At 40.4% G+C, this 27,955-nt stretch overlaps 3 protein-coding genes and 1 pseudogene across 7 annotated transcripts in view; 1 reads left to right on the plus strand and 3 right to left on the minus strand.

Annotated features, from left to right (window-relative positions):
• disp1 (dispatched homolog 1 (Drosophila)) overlaps positions 1-2,988 on the plus strand; it is a 94,090-nt gene extending 91,102 nt beyond the window's left edge. For all 5 annotated transcript variants that reach the window (XM_040125602.1, XM_040125603.1, XM_040125605.1 and 2 more), the window contains 2 exons: positions 187-450; positions 631-2,988. In XM_040125602.1, coding sequence (XP_039981536.1) covers positions 187-450; positions 631-2,445 — 2,079 coding nt within the window. In that variant the 3' untranslated portion in view covers positions 2,446-2,988. The remainder of the gene's footprint in view (positions 1-186; positions 451-630) is intronic.
• A 6,429-nt stretch (positions 2,989-9,417) lies between these two features.
• On the minus strand, positions 9,418-13,619 carry LOC120789359 (annotated as a pseudogene).
• On the minus strand, positions 13,589-17,253 carry LOC120789104 (thrombomodulin-like). Its single transcript, XM_040125608.1, has one exon. The coding sequence runs from the start codon at positions 17,096-17,098 to the stop codon at positions 15,443-15,445; it is 1,656 nt and encodes a 551-aa protein (XP_039981542.1). The 5' UTR covers positions 17,099-17,253; the 3' UTR covers positions 13,589-15,442.
• Positions 17,254-18,393: 1,140 nt separating this feature from the next.
• LOC120789105 (thrombomodulin-like) lies at positions 18,394-21,764 on the minus strand. Its single transcript, XM_040125609.1, has one exon. The coding sequence runs from the start codon at positions 21,668-21,670 to the stop codon at positions 20,069-20,071; it is 1,602 nt and encodes a 533-aa protein (XP_039981543.1). The 5' UTR covers positions 21,671-21,764; the 3' UTR covers positions 18,394-20,068.
• Between the last annotated feature and the right edge of the window lie 6,191 nt (positions 21,765-27,955).

Consider the following 27,955-nt stretch of genomic DNA (forward strand, 5'->3'; position numbering starts at 1 on the left):
AGACACTGAAGGACATCTTACTGACTCTACCCACTATAAAGCAAATTCCACAGGAAAACAAATATATATCCTATTTTAATGTCTGAAGTTCTTAAAAAGCATTTGAAAAGTGAACACTGAATAGAGCCTACTTTAATTTTCAAGTGTCACTGTATATAACTGATTTTTTTTACCTGATTTTAACAGTGGATGGAGAACCAGGACTGTGCAGAGGGCTCTGTCTACCCCTGCTGCAGTCAGTCAACCTTCCCCTACAAGCCTTATGTCTTTGAGTTGTGCATCAAGAGAGCCATCATGGAGCTAGATCGGAGTACTAACTACCATCTGGACAGCAAGACCCCTGGGCCTCGATTCGATATCAATGACACCATCAGAGCCGTAGTTTTAGAGTTCCAGAGTACATATCTCTTCACACTGGCCTATGAGAAGATGTACCAGTTCTACCGCGACGTAGGGCCCATAGTATTTCACATTTCACGTTAAATTGTATGCAGTCTTTCAGTATCATCTACACACAATCTCTCCGTAAGATGTACTTACTTAGAGTATTGTTGGTTTTACTTTACATACAAGATCAGTTTTGTTTCGGCTTTAATTGTCCTGACATTAATGATTGTGATGCTGTTTTAGGTGGATGCCTGGATCACAGAGGAGCTGCGCTACGCCCCTGTAGGCCTTAGTCATGGCTGGTTTGTCAGCAACCTGGAGTTTTATGACCTGCAGGACAGTTTGTCAGATGGCACTCTGGTTGCCATGGCACTGTCAGTGGCTGTGGCTTTCAGTGTCATGCTCCTGACCACCTGGAATGTCATCATCAGTCTATACGCCATCCTGTCGATTGCTGGGACAATATTTGTCACAGTCGGCTCCCTGGTGCTTCTGGGCTGGGAGCTGAACGTCTTGGAGTCTGTTACCATTTCTGTGGCAGTGGGGCTGTCAGTGGACTTTGCAGTCCACTATGGTGTCGCCTACCGACTTGCTCCAGAGCCCGACCGTGAGGGGAAGGTGACTTTCTCCCTCAGCCGCATGGGCTCTGCAATTGCTATGGCTGCACTGACCACCTTTGTTGCTGGGGCCATGATGATGCCCTCAACTGTATTAGCCTACACCCAGCTCGGCACGTTCATGATGCTGATCATGTGCATCAGCTGGGCCTTTGCTACTTTCTTCTTTCAGTGCATGTGCCGCTGCCTGGGACCCCAGGGTACCTGTGGCCAGATTCCCCTGCCAAAAAAGCTGCAGTGTCAGGCCTTCTCTGAGGCCACATCCACAAACTTTTATCCCTCATCTCAAGGGAAAGGCTCTGGCCAGGCGAAGTACCAGCTGGGCACAAGGGGTGGGCAGGTGGAGCATTATGAGTTAGAGCCACTGGCATCCAGTCAGAAAACTGAAGATAAACCTCAAGAGGAGCATGAGGTTTGCAGTCAGCTTTATAATGGAATCCCCCCTCACCACCACACCGTCCCTAATTCACACATCCATTATAAAAGCAAAACTGAGACTGGGAGACCTGGCCCTGAGAATGGGCTTGTAGCCTCACTGAGCACAACATCCAGGTGCCAGTACTCTCAAAACACTAACTGCACCTGTGGGGACCCCCCTTCTCCTCACTTGCCTCAGCAATGGAACCCCCACTCCTGTGCTCAGCATCCCCAGGTCTCTACTTCTTGTCCTCCCACCCCTCAGCTCTTTCCTCACTCAGGAAACACACTGTGCAAACAAAATACTTCCCTCTTACCTACAAACCTGGACCAGGTTTACACACATGTAGAGTGCCGTATGCACTATATCCACTGTCCCCCCACCCATTTCCACCACTGTTCCCAGGGAAGAGTGGCCCCCATGCAAGGACCTGCGCACAGCTGCCATCTCAGGAAGTACTGTGTCCATTCTGGAAACCTGCAGCCTTGTTCGGCCAGAGAACAGAAATCCACAACACCAGCTTCAAACCAGGACACAGGCGCAGCTCCAGGTCCAGGCTCTGACTCAGAGCCTGTGGGACAAGAGGAGGAACATAGACCTGAAATGATTCAGTCAAGTCTTGACAGTAGCCAAAATATCAACAAAGCAGCCCAGACACAACCTCACACTCAATGCCCCTCAATGGGTTCATCACACACAACCTGTCATGAAAGACAGAGGGCAAGGGACAGAGTCCATTGTTGTGGTGATAACCATATATCCACCACAACCACAGGAACAACAACCCAAATGGATGCTTGTAAAATCCCTGGCAACCAGGAGAAGCTTGAAATGGTCAAAAAGTGCAAGCGGACCTCCAAAAGTCAGCAGGAATCCTCCGCCTCTGCGAAGAAGCTCTACTGTTTTAACAGGACATTGAAAGTAAAGTGCAAATCAGCTTCAGAGTTTAATGTGCCAAAAAGTGACACCAGCGTGCCTCCTATTGCAATAAACACTAAGCCCTCTTCTGAAAGCTTATGTTGATGTTAAATTGATATTTTAATAAAACTTAATCCAGAACAAACAGGAAATGTCGGGGGGAAAAAGGAACGACTCATTCAATGTTTCCGGGCAATTGAACAGTGTTTGGGATATGTTTGCTGACCAAGTGCCTCAGTGTGTTTCATAAAACAGCAAGGACCCACTAAATATATTCTCTTTACATTTTTCTTTTTCTACTCACCATTTCTTCACGTTTCAGATCATGTGTTTGATTTTACAATAAAACAACACACTATTGATGAAGCTATATCATTATAGGAAATTAATTGTCTTTTCACAAAGATAGTCCATGAAATATTGCAAACTAAAGTGTTAAATGTACAGCAGCCATTTGCACCGACAGGAATTCGTACAGTAAATGTTGTGATGTGTGTAATTATAAATATGTGTTGTCGAATATGATCACATCAACTTTTAACAAAAATGTGCCCCATTTTATAAGCTGATAAAAAGTCGCCTTTGCTCATGTTCAAGTCGCCACATGCCTCAGATAAAAGATGTAATGTATGATTAAAAGATCTTTTTTATCACTATAGTCATGCTGTCTGCTGTTGTGTTCTCCTCCTGTCTTGTATATACACACACACACTCAGACCATAAAATTAGATGATGCTCTGTTCAGAGAAGGGATATATCTTTAATCCCAACAGTGTACACCTGTTTCATTGTCTCATTACTGCTGGCGCCTTCAGTGCTATCTGTTATATCTGACTTGAGGTCATTGACTGGATTTAAACTGGGCTGGGCTGCCTGCTCTTGAGGATCATGTAGACTTGATCAAGAATACTAGATCATATTTGATTACTAATTGTGATACAGATCTCATCCTCCCAATCCTATGAGTTAAAGTACATCAACAGGAACTGCTGAAGTTTGGAAATGGGTTTCATTGCATAAAAAGATAAAACCATAATTCTAAAATTATTTTTGGAACAGGTTAAATAGGTTGTCACAGCAAACTTCTGTGTTGTAAAACTCATAAAAAAGTATAGCATCAACTGAAAGAAGTGCTCTAAACTTTTAGGTGTGCTCAGGCAGACAGCCTTAATTAAAGCGAGACATTGCTCTGGCACAAATCACTATGAAAGTAGCCCAGCTGCCATTGGCAGTGGTTTTGCTTGTCTAACAAATATACATTTTGAATAAGTTACTCACTTGAAGTATTTCCTGGTGAACATTGGAACAACATTTAAACAAGACCTAGCCTTTCCCTAACTATTATGAGAAGATTAAAGGAAAACAGAGGCTTTTCATGTTCAGTGTTAAAGCAGCTATAACTAATATTTTTACGGTAACAATGGCTCAATTTATTAATGTATGTGAAAGTTGTCTGCTTGTAGTAAGGAATCTACTGAGAATTATTACCCGAATCTGCAGTTCCCCACAACTCTACTGAATTTTATTGTCTCTGCTTATTTACTCTCTCTCCACTATAGCAACATTTCTTGCAAGCTGTTCTCAGAGAAAGAGCTGTGAAAAATGCACTGTGTGCATCGTGCCCAGTACCAAACGACAGACAAGCAAAGGTAGCAACGAGCTGCGGAAGGCAGTGTTAGCAGCTATGGAGCCAGACATTTACTCTATGGAGTTGGTAGACAAGGCTAAAGGCAGAGTCAGTGGTGGATTTTATTAATCTTTCATCAGGTGGCCAACAATCAGTTATTGCAGGTTTATGTCACTTAGTAGCTGCCCATTATGACCAGTCTTCAACTGTGGCGCTCTACTGGTGCAACTGGAGGTTAAGTAATTTGCTCAATAGCTACTCGTGGTTGCAAATGATAATATTCTTTCCTACTTTCCACACAGGAGCATATTGCTAACAGAAGTGCTCCTTTCAGAGCTGCAAGACAAAACTAACTGATTGAGCTGTTTCTCTAAACAAGTGACAGATGTTGACATAATATCCTGCCCTTTTCATTCATCTTTCCTTCCCCTGACCCCTTCACCTTAACTTTCTCCCTCTTTCTTTCTGTTAATAAATCCATTCTAACCAAAGTGCAAAAAACACCTGTTTCCTCAGAGGTCAGTTGGGAAAAAAGAAGCAGTCATTCTCTCTGATCGTTTTTCTGCCCCCTGTCTGTCCTCCAGTGTGGAATGTGAAGGCCAGTCTACTCCCAGTAAGATAATGGTAAATTCCACACTGTGTTAGAGCTGGGGGGGTTTTGTGGAAGGTGGAATGCATACTGGGATGCCAAGCCTGAGTTAGTCTTATTCAGGCTTTAGATCAAATCAAGCAGGCATTTACTACAGAGATACCATCTTTCACTGATTGGCCTTTGATGTGGAATTTCAACACCAACTTTCTTCTCACTATATTCAAGGCCTGCTTTGAAATCTCAAATCTAGTTTTTCATTTTGTGTCCCAGACACATTTTGGTTGCAGAGGGGCACTTCTATGGAAACATGATTAACTCGTCACAAGACGTTAGTTTCTATGTGAAAAGTTAGTTTCCACCACAATTTTGGCTCAGAATAGCAGCTGGAAAATGGATGAATGATGAACAAATGTTCAGTCCAGGAAGGCTGATGGTGTCAGAGAAGGGAGGAAAAGTACCACTGTGCTTTTGCTGGTTCTTTTCTCTTAACCCTGTCACATCCTGTAACCCCAAAACAGACTTCCACAAACAAACAAGCCATGAAAAACACATTAGATAAGTAAACCACCCACACTGGGTCTGCTTGATGCTTCTGTGGTGAAGGAAAGATCTTATTTTGGCTCATACAGCTCAGACTTGCGTTCTCCTAAGCCTCAGAACCCCCACAGCTGACTTTATACTCCTCTTCTCAATCACTGCAGTGAAGATGATGCCACTTCCCTCAGAGGATCTCTCCTCAGGTTTGCATGAGCATCCCTGTAATTATATTTGCTTAAACAGAGGTCAAATATTAACTGGCCATGGGTCAGGGTTTATTACATTTCCCTGCAAGGGAGAATCTCAGAAATGTGTGTTCTAAGTATATTCTGAAGGCCTGAATTAACCGTGAAGAGGCTGCAGAGCTGGGGAGCTCATTTACAAGGTAAACATTTGCTTCCACTTTTCAAATTAGATTTTGGTAGAGCCACTGGACTGGGCTAGATTTATGGAAATGAAGAAGGGTTTCCTTCTTTCTTTTTAGATCAGTGGAGGAGCTGATTTTTTTTTTTCAACATTGATTTTTTTTTTCTCACCTTTTCTCACCTCTTCATGAATCTTCATTCAAAATCACCACCGAAAAAATGCAGGTACCTATGTCCTTCATACCCCCCCATAAAACAAACATTGCAAAAATCAGACACATTTCAAAAAGATGAAGAAAAACTAGTCCATGCGTTTGTAACTTCTAGGCTGGACTATTGCAACTCCCTTCTATCCGGCTGTCCCAACAAATCTTTAAATACTCTCCAGCTGATCCAGAATGCTGAAGCACGTGTACTGACAGGAATTAGGAAAAAAGATCATATTTGTCCTGTGTTAGCTTCTCTGCATTGGCTCCCTGTAAAATTCAGAATAAAATTTAAAATCCTCCTCCTCACCTACAATCCTTAAAACCTTCCTTTTTGATAGAGCTTATAGTTAGGGCTGGCTCAGGCTTGTCTTGAACAACGTCCTATTTATGCTGCTATAGGCCTAGACTGCCGGGGGACTTCCCATGATGCACCAAGCTCCTCTCTCCTTTTCCTCTCCATCTGTATGCATTCATGTCGCATCAATGCTCGTTACTAACTTGACTTCTTCTCTCCTCTGTAGTTTTGTGCTTTCTCTTCTAGCTCCTCTCTCCTCCTTTCGCTTTCTGCAGGTATTTCTGCCTCTGGTGCTAGAGAGTCTGGATCTGTAACCTCAAACCACTTACTGTCCCCATGATCCTGCTCAACACCCACTGCTTCAATTATTATGATTATCATTATTATCATATTTAGTGTTATTAGTATTATTATTTACTCTATTATTGTAATTATTAGTTTTATTGTTAGTCTCAATATTGTTATATATCTTTATGTGGAACCTGCGTTGTGCTATGTTCTCTTTCCTCCTCTACTCTCTCTCTCTTTCTCTCCCCCCTCTCTTTTTTCTCACTCTGTTTTTTTCCCTCTCTCTTTCTCTCTCAACCCAATAAGTCACGGCACATGGCCATCCACCATGAGCCGGGTTCTGTTCAAGGTTTCTACCTGTTAAAAGGGCGTTTTTACTTGCCGCTGCCGCTAAGTGTTTGCTTATTGCTTATGAATGTTGGGTGTCTGTGAATATAAGTATAAAGAGTACGGTCTAGACCTGCTCTATATGAAAAGTGCCCTGAGATAACGTCCATTATGATTTGGCGCTATATGAATAAAATTGAATTGAACTGAATTGAACCTAGGTATAGAAATTACACAACAGTACTCCTACAGTCCTGGTTGAAATGATTGGCACCAATGAATTTTAAGTACAGAATTTAGAATATCTTCAAAAATTAATGCAAATTAACCAATTGAGTATAATCAAAATATTTTAATAAAACATCCAAAGTTACTGAAAAACAACAAAAAACAAAGGTTTTCATATAGAAAAATAAAAAATACATTAAAATGTAAACTTTACACAATCATTGGCACTGGCAATTCAAATTAGTTCTTCAAACAAAATAACTAACAAATAAGATTCACCTGTGCTTAACTTTCAGTGTTCACATGACCTTAATTAAGCAATCGGTTATGGTTTTACTGCATAAAAAGAGGCTGACTAATTCTAGTTTCTTTTTCAGATTGGTGAAGACTAGAGAGCTGTCTGAGCACATTATAAATGCTATTATCAAAAAACATTCCAAAGGCTACAAGGCAATCACCAAAGATCTTAAATATCCCTGTTTCTAAAGTTTGTAATGTTATCAAGAAGTTTCACAGTCATAAATTCTGTTAAAATGCTTTCGGGATGTGGTGCTAAGACTAAACTCAATGACAGAAGTCTGCGAAGGTTGATGTGGAATTAGGAAAAAACACCATGCAAGACATCTAAACAGCTTCAGGCTGACCTGGAGCAATCTGGAGTGGTGTTTTCAGCCCCTACCATATGCCGCACACTAAACCAAGTAAGGCTGCATGGGCAAAGGCCAAGGACGATACCACTGTTAAAAGAAAGGCACAGAAAGGCAAGACTAAAATTTGCAAAAACCTTTATAAATAAGACAGTCTTTCTGGGATTATGTTCTATGGACAGATGAAACCAAAGTAGAGCTCTTTGTGAATGCAGTGCATCAGTTTGTTTATAAGCAATGAAGGGAAGCCCATAAGGGAAAGAACACTCTACCTAAAGTAAAACATGGTGGAGATTATGCTGTGGTGCTGCTTTGCTGCCTCTGGTACTGGTGGTATTGAATGTATCAAATGAATGATGAAATCACAGATTACCAAGGCATTTTAGAGAAAAACGTGTTACCCAGTTTCAGAAAACTGGGTTTGAGGTGAAGGTCTTGGGGCCTTTAGCAGGACAACTACCCAAAGCACACATCCAGCAGCACAAAAGAATGGTTGAAAAGGAAAAGATGTACTGTTTAAAACTGGCCAACAATGAGTCCTGACCTAAATCCCATCGAAATCCTTAGGAGAGAGCTGAAATCTGCATTTGCAAAAAGGAGTCCTGCACACTTAATTGACATTGAACCCACAGCAATGGAAGAGTGGCAGACAGCTACAAAAAGCTTCTAGATGGCTATAAGAAACGTTTAGAGGCTGTTATTTTTGCCTAATGTTCTGCAACCAATCATTAATGAAGGGTGCCAATAATTGTGGCTGGGGTGCATTATGTCTTTGTATTTTTTTGTATTATTCAAGTTTTGTTTTAAGTTTCAAGTTTAATTTTTTTTGTTCAGTAACCTTGGTCATTTTATTAAAATATTCTATTATACAAAATTGGTTAAAAAAAATTGGTTGTAAATTCTGTATTTAAAATTCAGGGGTGCCAATCCAACATTGTTATTAGCTATTTTTCACCTCTGATTATTTAATCGGTAGAATTAATGCAATTAAAATGGTCTTCATACTTCAGATTCTATTGCGCATTTTAAAATATTCCTGTCTTTTCATCTAAAGCATTTTAGATACAATAATATTATAATAATAATGCAGTTTATATGGAATAATAAATCCAGAATAGAAGGGAAAACCTCTCTGAAATTAAAAGTTATTGCTTAGGTAATCTATTCCTCCCAAACATTATGCTATATTACTATTGCTGCTGTTTTTTCATGTGTTCTAAATTCCAGCCCTTTTTGTCTGGCATTTTTGATGGTTATTATCATTTTTTAAAAGTTTTTAGATCTAATCTAGAACCAGATCCTTTACTTATCTTTGGATCGTCTGAATCAACAGTCAACCTTACTAAGCTCAGAAACTGTTTTCTATTTCATAATTACAACAAAACAATATTATTCAGCTTATTAAAATGTGACTGGTTGACTTAATTAAAAGCTACTGTTTAAAGAATATTAAATATGGATTTTAAAAAAAAAATCCAATTTGAGTAAATTTGGCAGCCCTTATTATGTAGATTACCTGCAGTGTATAAGCAGTAAGAGCATGTATACAGGCTGTAATGTTCAGAACAGCTGGCTCAAAAGGCTGGGGGGAAGCCAGCTGCGGGGGCCAACAGGACAGAAGCTTTCCTCTGCCTAGTAGCTTCCTGTTTTCAGACACACAGCTCAAATGAAGGAAACCACCTATCCTCAGATTCACTCCCATTTTACAGTCCAACAAACCCAAGTGTCTAGGGAAATTATATAATTTGCAATTGCTGTTGAGATGAAATAGCATCATTATGTGACACACCTCGTGCAATTATAAACAGTCTTCATGTGGTGATCACTAGTGAGGGTTTCACTAATTAACACTGGGTTCTCACTGATGACTCAAGGATAACATGAAGAGTCATAGCATCGTGGATGTTGGTATCAGAAGGTTATCCTGGATAAAGTAGGGTTTCTTCAAAATACAGTTAGAGTTCAAATGGCAACTGCTCTGATGTTCTCCAGCTGGACCCTGTCCTCATATTGTTGTTGAGAGTTAAGCTGCACAGGCTGAGGATCCTCTGGCAAGATGAGGTATTCTCTCCTCTGAATGAAAGCTCTGATTGCAATGTACTTCAAGAGCTGGTAGTGAGCCACTTTGGTTGTATTTAATGAATGGAGAATGGAGATGATATTTAGGTCAGTAGTGAAGTTGAAGAACTGAAAATTTTCTATTAAAAAAAAATTGATAATAAAAATTACACAGCACAAATTTTCTGCCCCTCAATGTTTTTAAATCTGTAGGAAGCCTGCCATCTACTGGTGAAAAATAGGCACTTAACTGCCCATTATCTGCTGATCTTTGGTACTTGAGCTCTACAGAGAGTAAGCCACCTGCCACAAAAGACCAGCCAATAGCAGATGGAAACTTTGGTACCTCTTTTTACACGTACATCTCAGACTAAACAAAAATCTGGGTTTTGTTGTGTAAAGCAGCTATAATCAGTGATTTTATAATGACGATGTATCACATAACTACTTGTATGTGAAAGTGGTCGCTTGTAGTGACAAGCCCACTGAGAATTATCATCCGACTCTGCAGTTCACTTCAGTTCTACAAATACCCTAAAACTCTAAGAGTTTTAGGGTATTTGTTTTCCAGCCCATAGCTTTACTGTTTTGTTTTTTTTACTCTCACTGCTCTTATCATTGTTGTTTTTGGCAGCAGGCAGCTTTTCAGCAAAAATCTTCACTTAGCAGTGAAAGAGTAATTTTTCCTCACGACATGGTAGAGACTAAAGTTTGAACTAAAAGCAGAGTGAATATTGGACTTAGACTTGTCAGGTGGTCAGAAAACCCACTCCAAACTAATGCTAATGGTGCTCATTATCTGCTGGATGTGTAAATAGGCAACAGTTTTCTAACATATTTGCCAGATCAATTTTTAGGGAGATAATATGTCAATGTTGCATGTTTAGAGAATAACTTTCAGCAAATCCCATAGAATGAATGTAAAGTAAGTAACTCAGCAGCCTAATACACACCTAACCTACCACCAACATAATCAAGATGTTTGTCAGCTTCTCTAGCATCTGGCATTGCGCCAAGGCGAACGCTTCCAGCCATCTAGAAAGAGGCACATCTGCGTTAGTTTTGCATGTGCTGTGATTTTTTTATTTGGTTATTGATTTGTCATTTGGTAAAGACAAAAAAAGAAAGATGAGAGAAATAGAGCTTTACTAGAGCCATAGTGTTAGCTAGCATGCTAGCTTTTGGAAATCAGGACTGCATCAAGCGTCTTGTTTTTCAAAGGAATCATCTGATGTTTTGGGAAATACGCTTGTTCACCTTCTTGATGTGAGTTAGATGAGAAGCTTGATAATACTTTCATATCTGTCTATTAGATATGAAGCTACAGCCAGCAGCAGGTTAGCTCAGATTAGCTTAAAGACTGAAAACAGAGGAAACAGCTAGCCTGGTCTTGTCCAAAGATTTAAAATATTTGCCAATGAGCACCTCACTCACTCCAGCTCACTAAGAATGTTATAGCTTGTTTATTTAATCTTTTCAAACGCCTGCAGTCTTTATGCTCAAATAAGCTAACCAGTGGATGGCTGTAGCTTCATATATTAATGGACATATAGGAAAGTGCTATCAATCTGATAATCTAACCCTTGGCAAGAAAGGGGATAAGTTTATTTACCGAAATGTTGAACGAAATGCCAAAAATTAAGCTGATAGTGTAAAATTAAGCAGATAGTGTAACCTGACCGGTAATACAGATCAAAGTCAGAAAAGCTATACCTTTCCGGAATTCCTTGGAGATGATACACAGTTTTCCTGCTGCCCCAGATGGCATCTCTGATGTTTGAAAGATGATTGGCAAGAATTTTCTGGCCTCAAAACAACAGTGGAAGATGTTTTCCTCTGAAAACTGGTTATCAAGCTTATTCAGCAAAGCAGCCTCCACCCAACCATAGTCTATGTTACTAAAGCAGAGGAAAACATCGTACTGCACTTCTTCCACGGGAGGCGTTGGTTTTGGGCCATCAAGAAGTCTGTCAACGATCTTTTTGTAGATGATGAATATGTGCCCTTGGAGACGTTTGTAAAAAATCCCACTGAGGATGACAGTTATGATGAGGAGGGCAGAGAAGATGAAGAAAGCAAATTTAAGATCTTGGACAGCCTTTTCATCGTCTTCCTCACACGGTTCAAAAATTGTGGCATAATCTAGCAGAGGAAGGTTATGGAGAGCAGCTGGAACTCACATCTGTACTTCTCACTTGGGCTCAGGAAGGTCACGCTCACCTACTTCAAGAATCTCTCCAGATTACGTTCACAGTGAAACCTATTTTCTGTCAGGCTGAGTATAATGAGAGACTGAAAAGTCATAGGATCCGGGGAGGCTAGGAAGTTGTTTGAGAGGTCGAGTCTTTTCAGGCTGACTGGAAAGACATCTGGCTGCAGACACGACGGTCTCCTTGACTGAGCTGAGACACTCTGAAAATTGCTCGTTGGAGAGTTGTGAGTGAGTTGAAGCTTATATTGAGACCAAGAAGATTCTCAAGATGATCAAAGAGGTCAAGACATTTCCCCTGTGCCCAAATTATCTGCAGGGAACTGTCATGAAGATCTAGGACTTGCAAACTATTATTAGATTGTATATTAATAGATTTAGTGTGCACTACTTGATGAAGTTGCCACTGTAGAAGAAATTCTGGAGAAACTTGAAATGAGTCACTATGAAATAAACATCCTGCAAGTTTGTCAATCTGTTGTCTCTAACGTCCACAAGGATGCTGTTCATACCCAAGTCAGTGATATGGTTTAGTGATTTCAACCCAAAAGAAGAAAATCTAAATTTGGTAATGAGGCAGGAGAACCCAGGTCTCGCAATGAGTTTCCTGTCAGATATGATGCTCGTACTTTGGGAAGACCACTGAAGGCTTGCTGTCCCAATGCATCAATGTGGTTGTAAGACAAATCCAACACCCTAAGGTCTGTCAGATTGGTGAATTCTCCTAGCAGTTTGGATGACAGGTTGAGCTCGCGTAAACGTTCCTTAAGACCATTGAACGCATCTCTTAATCTGATTGATTTTGTTTTTTGGATATGTCAATAATTGTTGCAACCTTTAGGGGGCTAAAAACAGCCTCCTGCAAAACAAATATGAAATTTTTAGACAAATTAAAAACGTTAACTGCATTGTTCACGAGGCCTTCGAATGTGCTTTCTTCTGGTAAGTTGTCATGTGAGAAGCCTTTACCCCTGTGTCCAGAAAATATAAGATGAGCAATTGGACTCCCCTGTGTTGCTTTCAAAAATTGTCTTGTTGTGTTCATGCTGAACCCATTGCTGGATAAGTCAAGGATATTAAAAGCCATACCTCTAAAAGGGTTCCCGCAACTTTCCCATTCAAAATTCTCATCATACATTCTCTGTAAGTGGTTGGAGTGCAAGTTCAGGAGTGTGAAGTATTTCCCCCTGAAACCAACAAGATCTTCTTCACATAATCTTTCAATCTGATTCAGTTTGAGGCTTAACTGTTTGAACTTAGTGAGTTTTGATAAGAGTTCAGTTCAGGTAGGTATTTCACTATTTTGTTACTATAGAGGTCAAGCATTTCTAAGGAAAAAAGGGGCTGCAGATAGCTTTCTGCCAGTATGGAATCTCTCAAATTGCAATAATGCAAAAAGAGGTGTTGTAAATTGAACAGTCCTGCAAATGCTCTTGGAGACCGATGTTGTGGCCTAGAACCAATTTTGTCAGTTTTCTTTGTTTGAGGAAAGCGTTGTTCCTTATGACGACCTGCACTTTCTGCATTCCAAAATGTAATTGTTGCGGTTGGTCATAGTCTCTGAGTGAGGTGCTTTTGATCTCACTGATGTAGTTCATCTCCAGGTGGAGGTGGGTAATGTTGGGAGGCAGAGCAGGAACCCAGTAGTGATGCTGTGAGGTGCAAGCAGCTATTAGGCCATATAAAGTGCATGATGGGTAGCATTTGGTTACCTGCAGGTTGGAAGATTACATTATTTCTGTAAAATGAAAAATAACTGAACTATACAGTTAAAGGATCCGGGATATACAGTACACTTGTTCAGTTTTTTACTGAGAGTTAGATGAGATGATAGAGACCACTCTAATGTCTGTACAACAAATATGGTGCTGGAACCAGCAGCCAGGTAGTTTAGCATTGCATAAAGCAGCATTGTTTAAGTCTTTTTTAAATCTGTACAAAAACCCAAGTTTACAAGATATAACATGTTAATTAATGAGCTTTAGAAGTGCTGGGCGAAAACTGGAAGTTACCAGCCCCTGTAAATATATATAAATATATTTATACACAGTTATATATACCTGGCTGGTATATATAACCTGGCTAAATGTTGTGAAGAGTTTTTCCTCACCAAGGAAAAAATTTTGCGGTCATCCACTTTAGTTGTCTTCTGTGGTCTTCAAAGCCTTTTGATATGTTGCTGAGCTTGCCAGTGCATTCCTTCTTTTTTAGAATGTACCAAATTGTTGATTTGGCCCCCCCTAAAGTTTTTTGCTATTTGTGTGATAGGTTTGTTTTGTTCTTTCAGCCTACTGGTGACCTCCTTGATTTGCATTGATACCTTGTTGGACTACATATTGAGAGTTCCCATGAATAGCTCGAATCGACTCCAGACCTTTTATCTGCTTAATTTGTCATGAAATAATGAGGGAACAGACCACACCTGGCCATGAAAAGGATCAATTGCCAATTGTCCAATTACATGGAATGATGTTAGATAGTAATATAAGACATATATATATATGGAGGGGGGCCAACCCATCATTTGGGAAAACTGTATTAAACTGTACATGTATATGAAGTAATTAAAATGATATAGACTTTGCCCCGCTGCAACATGAAAATGCCTTTTACATATTGATGCATCAGTATTAACAATCTAATAATGTAATCTATAATAATAGATCAATCACATGGGACAGTTTACTGCTATAAGTGCTTTTCTTTGATACATTAATTACATTTTGCTGTTAATATGCATTTACTTACTGGTGTAAAGGTTTCTTGTAGTGGAGTACTTTTACATTGTTGTATTGTTACTTTTACTTACTGCATCTGAGTTCTTCTGCCATCTCTGACTACTACCACTACATTTACAACTACTACTGCCTGCTATTCTGTGATAGTAAATATAAAATAGTAAAGACAGGGCTAGTTTTGCTGTGACATTTCTATAGTCTTCTAAAATACATAATAGGGTACAGGGAATCAAGAATGAAATATAGCCCAAGGAATCCAAAGGAGATTATATTTTAGTTATAATCCATGTATTATTGCTTATAGTTTATGTCTTTACTTTGTGTGGTGTGACGTTTCAGAAGTTCCTGTTCAATACATCAACATTTATCCCTGTCATGTTGTAATCTTGGCTTATGTGTATTAAATATGTGTGGGGAAGATATAGGTTTCATGTGGTTCATTATTGTGAGGGAATGTGCACATGTTACATTGTTCATTCCAAAAAATGAGACATTATATGAAATAAATTCTGCAGCTGGGTCTGTGCACGGATGACCTGTATTTCGCTTTTTTCCTCCACATGGTGGGGCAGTCAGCATGCGTCTGAGGCTGGAATCAAATGAAAAAAACAGACTTCTCCTTCATTCACATTTTTATAAATTAATAATGTTTCTCCACAACCTTTAGAAAACAAAGTTCTTTGTCATTCTTAAATCAATTTGATCTGTTGTATGAAAGTTTAATTGTAGATAAAACCAGTCTTCCCAGGCAGTGAATATCCTTCCTCAAAGAAAACCTTAGTTGTTTGCATACAATTTCTGTTTTCTTTTGAGGTTATAGTGACCTATGACATTACCAAAGTTCCTGACCTCCTATTGTTTTGCATGAAATCTTCATTCTTCATACCCTGTCCAATATTGTCTATGTAGTTTTGTTTTTGAGGCTTGATCTGTACATCACGTTTTGCCTTATCTGTCTCTCTGACACTGTTCCCTTTTTCTTTTAATAAGTATCACTCGTCACTTGCTGTAAAGCGTGAACCTCACCCTCGTGAGCTTTGAGCGCACTGGTGCTTTCCATCTTCCCTCTGCGGTTAACAATGTAATGAGCCAGAAAAACCACCAGCACAACAAAAAAGACAGTAAGCAGTATTATCCCGACAAGCCCCCCCACTGTCACCGCTGATGGCTGCCTTGTCGGATCAGGATATGGTAAATATGGTGTTGTGGGGATGTCTTGGGTTGTATTTGTTTCGGAGCCCTCAAACTCTCCATCTGTGTCCGTATCATCCTCGTTTTTTACGCACCTGAAATGGTCAACAAGCGTATATCCTAGAGAGCATGTGCACACATAGCTGCCGAATGTGTTTTCACATTTTTGATCACAATAATTGAAAGAGCACTCGTCAATGTCTATGCAAACCGTATGGTCGTTTCTTTCCTCTGCTATATAACCATCAGGGCAATAGCACTGGGACGCATCATTCGAGTCGCACTCTGCAGCGCATTCTTCCTTCCCGCAGTGAAGTTTACACTTATTCGGTGACTCTGGGTCCACTTTATATCCATCATAACATGAGCAAGTGTAGCTACCAGGAGTGTTGGTGCACATGTGCTCGCATGGAGCGGACACGCACTCGTCCTCGTCGACGCAAAGGCCGCCGGTCATCAAGTATCTATCCTTGCAGACGCACTGAAACCCAACGATGGTATTGATGCACATGAAATTCTCCCCGGGACACTGCCGTTGGTCCGTGCAGTCTTTGAAGTCCACGCATGACCTGCCGTCCTCCGCCAGCTTAAAGCCGTGGTCACACCTACATGCGTAGGAATCTCCGTTCTTGTAACAGGCGTGCTCGCAGCTCAGGGCTACGCACGAGTCGTCTGTGGCCACTCCGCACTTGACTTTATTTGCACATTTGACGGTTTGTTCCGATGGGCAGTAACAAGAGGGGACCTGTTTTGGGTCCACTGCGCCTTTGTGCTCACACCCGCCTTCGAATATCTCGCAGCTCCAGGGCGCCTGCAGCCACTGCTCGGAGAAGCAGATGTATTTAGTCTCATATGGCACCCGAGTAGCGATGCTTCTCGGGGGAAGAGACAGCACATCCTCGCCCCCAAACCCCATGGGGGTCATGTAGGTGACAGACTCGCCCTCTGCAACCGGGAGACTTTTGCACGGGTCACTGAAGCTGTACTCACAGAGAAACCCGGCCGCCTGTTCGCCACATGGTTCCTGGATCCATTTAAACTCACTCTCTTTGGAAACTGAGACGCAGCGATGAGAAGAGCAGCTGCTGTCAAAACTTGGCGCCCAGTTGAAGAGTTCACTTTCGCTGTCTTTGGTCACCCACTGGAAGCCTTTCAGACCAGCCGCCGCATCTGGACAGTCGGTCTTTCGGTGTAAACCGATCCAGAACCGCCCCATAAAGTTCCCCAGCAAGATAAAAAGAATATCATGTGATACAGTTGAGCGCACTGTCATTAAGTGACCACCTTGATCTCTACATTGATTCCGCGCTGTTGTGAAATCGCTGGGGTCTTGGACTACCGTGAAACACTGGTTGCCAATGCAGTAACCGCTATTCGGTTCTATCCCGCCGCTTCCTCCCATTAGGAAAACCAACACGACAAGAAACAATCCCGTTACTTTCTTCATGTTTAAACCTTGGTTGTGGATTAAGTTCTTTTGCGTTCCAGCAGTATATAGGCTTCTTTGGTTGAGAAAGTTTTTAACTCGTATTTATAAACTCCCAGTTCCATGCTAGTGCACCGACGGAGGAAGGAAGTCGCTCTTAATCAGCCTGCTGCGCCACTCACTGTCTCTGAACAAACTTTCACCTCGGTACGGCGGACCACATCCCCAATTACGCACGACTTTTACGCACGTACGCACCGAAGACGCACGCACGTAACGGGGCTTCTACCAGACGCCCATTTTTTGCAGTAGCCCCTCCCAACTCCACTCTACACAATATGTCAGTCAAAGTAAGTCGTTTAGTCGTTTGGTCAGTCTTTAGATGCAGTTTTCCTTGAAGTGAGTTTAAAATTATGACAGGTGACATAATTAAACTTTTCCTGCACAGTGTCACTTGTTTTAGACATTGTCTGAACACGAACGTAACTACATGTCAAAACAAGGCAGGATAAGGAAGGGGTTAGCATCTTAACATCCTAAAATATGTTGATTGAGACAAGAGGTCAGCACTGAGATGCAGAAATATAATTTTTGGCTTGTTTTGAGAGAAATAAAATTCAGTAAGTGTGCCTATTTGTAAAGATTAATATTTTCTATTAAACTGACTCCACTCCCTTATTGTGTTGTATATGGCCTGCAGCCAGCTCTGTGACTATAAAACCAGTTACCGGTTACAGTGTTAAATGGTAAATGGACTGCACTTATAAAGTACTTCTATAGTGTTATAAACTTAGTGTTTTTTAGTGTTATCAACCACTCAAATATGTATATATATAAACACCATTCAGCAACAACATTAAAACTGGTAAGTGGTTTTAATATTGTGGTTGATCGGTGTACAGTACATTGTATAAGGAGAAAGAAAGAAACAGAGATAATGCAAAGGGGGGGGGGGGGGGGGGGTCTTAAGTTCAATAACTTATTTCTTTATTAACCAGTGTTAATAAAGTTTTATAGTTTTTAGTTTTTCTGTTGCGAATATTGCTACAGCACTTTGGCTCCGACACTTCATATCCAAGTCCTTATAGCCTCTATAATATTGGTTATGATGCTTATTCCAAAATTGCACTCATTACGAATTGCTCTGAATAGAGTTAGCTAAATGCCTACAAAAGCATATAGTAGTAGGAGATTTTTGTGGGTCTCACAGCAACTCTGCAGTTTGAGTGAAAAGTAAAAAACCATACTCTGGTAATGGAGAACCATAAGAATACAACCATTAGCTTGAATGTTTATTCTTTTAATTTACAGTATCATTCAATAGTGACATATTCAACAACAAAAATCAGGCTTGTAAAAGCCTGTTATACAGATATTTAGCGGCTGGGTGTATCAGAAGGATGTCCACATGCATTTTCATAACAAGCTCCATTTTATAAGTAGGCGTTAGCAGCACAATTTTACATTCAGGATTACCTGACCTCTCAAGACCAGCGGTATTAACAGTGAAGTTAATGAAATTCAACCTCATGATAATGAAAGTGGTAGCAATGTACAGCCAGTATAGCACCTCAGCATTATCTGAGTATGATAACATGAAATGTTGAATGTTCTGATGCATATACACTAACTAAACTTTAACTCTATCAATATTTAAATTATCTAAGTTGTATTTACCATCTGTGATACACGTTTGACAATTCATTTGTCATAGATAATGTGGTTTTGGGCTGTAAAATAATTTTCACAAATCCTGTCATTAAGAATAACAGTTCACTTAAACCCATCTGAAAAGGAATTTGGGGAATTTCTATTTTTCTATTTTTATCTATTCTATCTTTCTATTTCTCTAGGCCTATATTAAATATGAATGTTATGATGTCAATTGTTTTAAAGAAGAGAGTGTCAGAATGTGGATACACTTTTTGGTTAAAAATAGTCCCACAGTGCTGCTGTTTTCATAAAAGCCAAACACATGCTGCAATGCATGCTTCACAAACAGTTCCTATAGCAAACAGTACATCTAAAAACAAATAATGTTCTGCTAATACTAAAACTAAATATACTGTGTATCTATCTCAAATGTCCAAATCCAAGAAAGACAGGAATATTTTATGAGCAAACATCAGTCACAGTGAGTCACTGTGCCCATGGAACCAATAAAAAAACCCTCGCAAATAATGTGCTTTTTACTAAACTTTTTTTTGCTCCTTTTAGTGATACCAAGAGTTTAAAGTGTGAATTTATCAAAAGATAAAAACCATAACACTTTTACTTAGGTAGTTCACAGATATAATATGTATCCCAGCCATTATGTCATTATATAATATAATGCCATTATATAACATTATGGTATGCAAAATGAAAATGTCAAGCAAAGACAAAGGCACATTTTGTTTCCCTATTTATGTTGAAGAACTACAGTGTGTCTACAGTGTAATTAGACAGCAGCAAAGTGAAATTAAACATAAAACAGGTTCTTTTTAAGATAATGTAGTAACTCGTCTGACAGTAAAAAAAAATATGTTTTATATTGCTGGATTTGTAACAATTTTGAGGCTGCTGCACTATAATCAGAAAAAATTACCATACTAACTTTTTAGTACCATTGCTTTATATGTTTTCTGTGTAACAGCATCTTATTTGTTATATATTACTCCACAAAAAAGCCTAATTGGGAAGGAAATCCAAAATTTTCCCTCTTAGCAATGAAAAGTGATCTAATATCTGCAGTAAAGGATAATTATAAGGCAAATAAACCCCAATTCCACATATAAATCTGTTACACATTCAGAAAGCATTAAGCTGCTTTTCTTTAAAGTCACATATATTTATTTGTCTTAATTTGTCGCAACTTTAGGAGATAAACTGTTTCCCATTAACACTGCCTTTGGATAACTCTGTGAAAGAGCACAATATATCTGATCATTCTGAGGAAAGAAAACAGTGCATAAGACATGAGAGGATGGTCGAAGGTCTTCAGTGTTGTAATTACAGTCTTTGCATGTCATTTTTAAACTGTTTGTCGAAGGATAACCTCTTATACGTCTCTGTGGTCACCTGCTGCAGATAGAAAATATCTATATCGGGATGTCTGAAGGAGGGCAGCTCAAATTTGCCGCAACGTTTAACCATGTTTCGGACCAAGAAATACAGCAGCGCTACACACAGCACCATGAACACAGTGAGGCCCAGGACACTGCCGGTCTTGATGTAAGAGGGCATTGCGGCTGGGTAAACGCTGAATGGTGTTGGGTATGGAGGAGTTGAGCCTGATCTATCCTCCTGCTCCTCCTTGACTGGTACACACATGTAGCCATCGTGCAGCTTGAACCCCTCATTGCACAAACATCTGTAACTACCGAACAAATTTTCGCACTTTTGATCACACTGCTTCTCATTCTCACATTCATTTATGTCAGTGCAAAAGGCTGTACCGTTCCTCATGTCTTTAATGTAGCCCTCAGGGCAGAAGCATTGATGCATGTCCTTCTCCTTTACATCTGGGTTTGGGATGCATTCAGCCGGACAGTCACTCTTTGTGCAGTATTGCTCACACTTGGTGGGATCTTTGGCTGACACCCTAAAACCATTCCGGCAGGCACACTTGTAAACCCCATCGGGCTTTTCACACAACATGTGCTCACACTTGTCACAGATTGCAACGTCCACACACACTCCATCCTCCTTAACGAAGCCATCCTCGCAAATGCACTCAAACCCTCTCTGGGTGTTAGAACACTCCTCACCCTTACCTGTACAGAGGTCCTCCTCCTTGCACTTCAAGTCCACACAGCTCTTCCTGTCCTGCGCCAGCCTGTAGCCTTTCTTGCACTTGCATATATAAGAATCACCTTCTTGTTGGCACTCTTGGGCGCAGTCGGCGCACAGGTCTTTAGTGCAGTTGATGATGTTGGAATGAAGAGTTTTTCCTGCGGGACAGATACAGGTGTGTGTTGTAGAGTTGCAGTTGTAGTCACAGCCGCCGTGCAGCACTTCACAGTTCCAGGGAGCTTGCACCCATTTCCCCGAGAAACACACGTGTTTAGAGTCCGGATATTTACTGCCAACCTTTTCCTCTACAGCGACGGTTCCTTGTAGGAAAATTTCCGAATCGTTGACCTCGAAACCCATAGGCATGATATACCTCACCCGTGCGGCTCCGCGTGCCGGCAAGCGAATGCAAAGATTCTCCAATGTATACTGGCACAGAAATCCATCCAGTTTGTCACTGCACAGCTTCCACAACACCGTGAGATTCCCTCCCATCGACACAGAGATGGAGGAGCAGTTTTGGAGATCAGCCGCTGCTTCTGCTATCGTCCTGCCGGTGCTGTGCAGCTTCAACCAGTAACTACCGCTGAGCCCGTTTAGTGGACTCGTTAATGTCTTCACTGCTTGTTCGGAACTGACCATTAATAACTGTCCACCCCAGTCTTTACACCTTTTCTGCGCTCCTGGAAAGTCATCGGGCTCTTGTAAAGGCACTACACACTGCTTCCCGGCGCAATGCATTCGCTGAGAGAGGACAGTTTCTTCCAGCCCGCAGATGAGAATCACACAAATAATCAGAGCTTGTGTTGTAGGAATCATGATGTCGATGTTAGAAAAACTGACGATGGTCTAAACTCTGTGTTCGACGATCCGAAGCTGATACAGCGACTGAAAGCTCAACATAGTCCTCATTTATAAAAGCCTCAAACTGCGTTTTTTTTTTTTTTTTTTTTTTGGACCAGGCAAGGAAGGAAGTTCCGTCCTGGCCAGTGGTTTAAGCCCCGGTCTGATTTGCTCAACCCCCACACTGTCCAAAAGCTTTATCTCAAAGAGACTGACACACACGCACCCCCAAACATAACGCACACACACATGTACATAGATACATGAACTTTTAATAAGAGGGGGATGAACAAAATCCCATAATTCACCTCCCATGATTTAATCTTCCCTTTCTCGATTTAGATGATAAAGTTAAACTCTAATGGGAAGAGAGATTTTTGCCGAAAATCAAACTCTCACAAGACACACATGCATAATCTTTAGCCTACTATTATTTTTTAGGCAAGTCCTTAAGACACAATTAATAGTCTCTCAAAAATATTTCAGTATTTTAAACAAATAATTTATTTTAAAATGCTCTATAATGTCACATTTAATATTTAAAAAGTTAAGAAGCTCCTGCTCTAGATAAACCTATACGTGAATCAGTGTTTTGAGGCAGAACCCAGGTTAGAATCAATATTACTTTATATGTCGACCCTCATATTTATTTATTGTTTAAGACGTGAGAACTGAAGGAGAAAAGTAAATTGAAATAAGATGGCAGCCTACACCAATCAGCCAAAACCGGTAACTGGTTGTGGCTAATGGGTGTATACTGTGAGCAAAAAAGTATTTTCGAGTGGTCAGATAATGTCAATTATTAAAGTCCACATGCTGATGAAAATTGAAAATGGAAAATGCTACCTTACTAATGGTATATTCTTATTCCTTGAGCTGCTTAGTTTCCAGGTGGAGTTTGGGTTGAGTAGATTTGAAGGAACAGATCACATCTGATTGATTCCCTCCCAAGCGTGACTCAGTAGATGAAATAGGAGATGTTTCAGTGCAAGAGAGTAGAATCTTAAGGAAATTACAATGTAAACAAGTTTCAGCTGTAACTGAATTTGTATTTAGAGACCTAAAAACTGACATATCGCTGTGATTACAGACATTTATTTCCAAGTGAGGAACAATTTACAGAGGTGTTAGGCTCAGTGTTATTTCAGTGCCTCCTTGTTTGCCCTCTTGGAATGGGTGTGGTGGAATGGAATGGGGTGGAGGGGATGTGACCGAGGCGTACAGGGAAGGGAATCCTTTGTTCATGCTGTAGAAACAAAATAATCCATTCACTGTTTTCATTTATGTTGTGAATGTTTAATTTTAAGAATCTGACCTTTGCCAGGATGCCTTCTAGTGGGTGGCATGAACTCAGCCCAGTGCAGTGACACAAACTTCTGTGTAATCTTAACATGAAATCAGCTAAGCGACAAAAACCTGGACACTCTTTTTTTTCTCTGATGTCTATCTTTAATGCCCACACTGAGTTTACCCAGGGGGAGGACTGAAGACATGCCTGAAGACTGTTTTGTTTCTTCTAAATCAAAGCCTGTTCTTTCAGGTTATCACTTTCACTGTATTTTCACAGTGAAACCATGTAATGCAGTCCATTTGACAAGGTTTGGTGTCAATGCCACTAACAACATCCTTAGTACAGTCTTGTTTTTAATTGGATATTTGTGACATTACTTCATACTTCTGTTTGAACTCATTGGAGCAGCTACGCCTTGAATGAGCTATGTGGGCCTTGCTGGTTTTCTGCTGCTTGTGAAAGGCTATATATGCCCATCTGATGGCCAAATGTTAAAGTGTCATTCTTTATCATATTGGTAAATTGCAGTAAAAAGAAGTCACAGGCCAACTGCAGTGCAGCACTACAGATTATAGAGGAGAGTAATATGCAATCACCCTCAGAAGCTGTTATATTATTTTACATACAAGAAACAATCTGTCAAACTATTCATGTAGCCAACAGTAATAGTTAACTTATTGTGCCAATAATGTAAAATTTTGAAATTACTGATAATAACAATGCTTTAATTCCAGGCTTTGTGAGGGCCCTCCTCCATGTTGGGGTCTTGGTAATTTAGTTACACACACACACACACACACACACACACACACACACACACACACACACACACACACACACACACACACACACACACACACACACATCCGCACATCCTGCTGTACAGTACAGTACATAAGGAGCCATATCAGTTTTCATTAAATTTAGCTGCACAGACTACACCAAAAATGGCCCACAATAAGAATCTTATAATTTGTGTCACATTGTCTCACATTTACATCTTTTCCAGAACTAATAGTATCATTATAATTAATGTGTAACCGGTATTTTGTGTAAAAAACCTCTGTGCCCTTAATGAATTAACTGATTAACAATTCTAGAAACATTTGTCAGACACAAAGTGGCTCTGCAAACCTTTTAGCTGAACCTGATATCATGTGAAAGAAATTCAATCATATAAAAAGTCTCACTGTGTTGCAGTAACTAAGAAAACACCCCAAATTTCTTGTAACAAATGCAAATGTAAAAGGAATTCCTCAACAATCTTGGCTTGAAAAGTTAATTCCACTTCTTCAGTGCTGATTAATGGGCTATATCCCTTAAAAGAATAGTAAAACTGGGAGCTGGGCTTATGTGCTTCACTGTAGTGGTAACTTTGCCCAAATTTGGATTTTCTAGCTCCAGTAACTGATAGAGATGGCAGGGAATGGTATGCATTGGTATGGATGGTATCACAAATGTTTCCTGTTGTCTACTTACAAGTTGAGTTGAATTTATGTGTGCGTTGAGTGCCCTTTTCTGTACAGTAGTGAAGTGGCTGAAGTTATTTTAGGCATCAGTACTAAGTCATGGGCATGTTAGAGGCCTGGTTACACTGATACTTAAAATGTTGATATTTTGATGTGATTTTTATTAATGCCAATTAACTTGCATCAGTAGTGGATGTGCTTGTAGGGGCAAAGTAAATCCGCACAAATTTTCGTGTTGAGTTCAATTTTGGGGAACTTTGACAATTTCTGCCATTGACCGATAGCAAACAGTCTTGACAGTGCTAACCTTTGAGAGACAACTGGAGAGACCAAACTGGAGGAAGCTGTTGTTTAACAGGAGCTGATGGTGCAAATTCATCTTTTGAATAAACTGTTTAAACCTATTGTCCTTCTAGCAAACAAGCTAAGCTAATGAGCTAACGAGGTATCCTAACTAATCGATAGCAACCTTGTAAGCTTGGAGAGCTTTAGTTTCCCTAAACTTTTCATTGAATATAATTGTGTACGGTGGTGAACAAAATACCAGGGGACATAAACAAAACAGTGGAGAGAAAACAGAGAAAAGCTAATGGAGTTGTGTGACTGACTAGCACTAGCTAGCAAGTTAGCTCACCAGCTACTGCCGTTTACCAATTAGCCCTGTTAGCCCCACTTTCTGTTGTGACCAGTCCTACCAGTTCTCTTAGTTGAATCATTACAAAAGATGAGTGGTTACTTTTGTAAAAAGGGTTCAGATTATTTGATAAACTGGTTATAAACTGTGTACAGAAAAACTTTAGGAGAGAAGCCTCTGAGCCTAACTCCAACCACTCCATAATTTTGAAAATTGCTAGAAAATGGACAAGGGGCTGAGAGGGGGGAGTGAGGAGGAGTGCATGGACTGCAAGGCACCTATGTTAGAAGGCTCTTTGGAGGTGGAGGTGTTTACCACTGGTGGTGCTTCTACAGCCGTCAAAACCAGAAGTCAGAACTATTGTGCCCAAATTGGAAAATACTAAGTAGAGGGTTAGCAAAACATAGTATAAACTCCTGTGAATGATGAGTCTTGATCAATATATATTTGAAAATGATCACCACTTCACAGACTCCCACTCAAGGGCGAGCGCTGGGGGAGGTGGGCCACCCACATCTCATTTGAGGGCGTTAACATTCTTTTTTTAATATAAATTTCACGAAGTAAAGAAGTCTCAAACGGGTGACTCTATGCCAGCATTGGCATGCAAGGTTCAGGATGATTTAAAACAGTAGATGGCGTGTTGAGCCATTTTCAACCCATGAAATGCCGATTTGTACAACTGCGGAAAGAAATGTCAGTATCAACACCCACATTGATGTGTTTCATCACAGTACAGTGGTATAATTTAGTTTACAGCTCAAAAATAACATGTTTGAATGTGCAGTACATCTTTAGTAAATCCAGATTGCATTTTTCCCTGTTAGAAGCAGGAGTAATATTAGCTGGCTCCTCTTTTCCTCCTTCTTTACCACTGCCCCTCAGTGCAATTCTACTTTTACAAGAAAAACTATTAGGCTCACTGAGATTCATCTCATACACTGAGATTATTTGTGCCTCCAGAGCACAAATGATGAAATATTCCTGTCTGCATTAATCTATTCTTCACTCTCTACATCCACAATAGAATTGGATTGCATTGGACCCCTCTACATCCACAATAGAATTGGATTGGATTGGACCCTACGGATCCAGCTAGAAAAAGATCATTGTTTTCCAAACCTTCAGTTTAAAGTAAAGATTTAATCGCAGTTGTCTGTGGTGTTAAGATACAGCCAATGACCACAGAGAGTCTGAGAGAGCTGTAACCAGCTAAGGAGGAAAAGGGAGGTCTTTCCATGTCTTGGATGAGGATGAAAGGAAGGAGAGCTGAGGTTAAGTCCCCCATGGCCTTACACACACACTTACTCATACACATGCACACCTACATGCAAAAGCACAATGAGGCAGTCACTGAAACACAGACAAAGACTCACACACACATGCACATACACACAAACCCATGGAAAGCCTCACATACACACAGACACACAATAGTGACACTTTTATCCCTTGGCCCGTGCCACCCACACCCTGAGGAATTGACTAAGCTCTGCTGCTATGTCATGGGTGGTACCAGTGGACACACATACACACACACAGTATCCAAAAGTAGAATGAGAGCCTTCAGTTATCAGGTTCCTCTACTGTGGAACCATCTTCCAGTTTGGGTCTGGGAGGCAAACACCCTCTCCACACTTAAGAATAGGCTTAAAACCTTCCTTTTTGATAAAGCTTAAAGTTAGGGTTGGCTAAGGCTTGGCTCAAACCACCCCCTATTTATGCTGCTATAGGCCGATACTGGGGGACTTCCCATGATACACCGAGCTCTTCTCTCCTCCTCATCCTCTCCATCTGTACGCATTCATTTCGCATCAATGCTCGTTACTAACTTGATTTCTAATCTCTCCTGTAGTTTTGTGTTTTCTCGTCTCTCTCTTCTCACCTCCTGTTGCTTTCTGCAGGTATTTCTGCACCTGCTGCTAGAGAGTCTGGATCTATGACTGCAAACCACCTACTACCTCCATGATCCTGCTCAACACCCACTGCTTCAATTATTGTGATTATAATTACTATTATTATATTTAGTGTTATGAGTGTTTTTATATACCTTTTATTATAATTATTAGTTTTATTATTAGTCTCATTATTGTTATACTTCTTTATGTTGTACCTGTAGTGTGTTATGTTTTCTTTACCCCCTCCTGCACCCCCCCTTCTCTCTTTCAATTTCTAGATTACCAAGTAATCTAGATATATGTCATGCAATTGAGCAAACGTGCTGTTGTGGCTAATACCAGTTGAAAATTACTGAGTTATGACAGAACAATTAAATTAAATTAAATTTTATTTATATAGCACCAAATCATAACAGAGGTTATCTTACTTTTCGAAAAAAGCAGGTCTAGACCATACTCTTTATACTTATATCTACAGAGACCCAACATTCCCCCATGAGCAGGCACTTGGCAACAGTGGCAAGGAAAAACTGCCTTTTAACAGGTAGAAACCTTGAACAGAACCTGGCTCATGGTGGGCGGCTGTCTGCCTCGACCGGCTGGGTTGAGAGAGAAAGAGAGGGAGAGGGAGGGGGGTCAGGAGGGACGAAAGAGAACATAGCATAGCATACGACAGCTTTATCAAAAAGGAAGGTTCTATTCCTATTCTATTCTGGATTCTGGAGCCACTGCAGAGAAGCTGACGCAGGAAAAAATTATGATCTCTTTTCCTAGTTCCTATCAGTACTCGCGCTGTAGCATTCTGGATCAGCTGGAAAGTATTTAAAGATTTGTTGGGACAGCCTGATAATAAGGAATTACAATAATCCAGTCTAGAGGTAACAAAAGCATGGACTAGTTTTTCTGCATCATTCTGAGACAGGAAATGCCTGATTTTTGCAATGTTACGTAGGTGAAAAAACGCAGTCC

This window comes from Xiphias gladius, chromosome 4, assembly GCF_016859285.1.
Source record: "Xiphias gladius isolate SHS-SW01 ecotype Sanya breed wild chromosome 4, ASM1685928v1, whole genome shotgun sequence".
Classification (NCBI taxonomy): Eukaryota; Metazoa; Chordata; class Actinopteri; order Istiophoriformes; family Xiphiidae; genus Xiphias; species Xiphias gladius.

Coding starts and splice junctions, on each gene's coding strand:
- LOC120789104 (XM_040125608.1), bottom strand. CDS start 17,098: ATGAAGAAAGTAACGGGATTGTTTCTTGTCGTGTTGGTTTTCCTAATG.
- LOC120789105 (XM_040125609.1), bottom strand. CDS start 21,670: ATGATTCCTACAACACAAGCTCTGATTATTTGTGTGATTCTCATCTGC.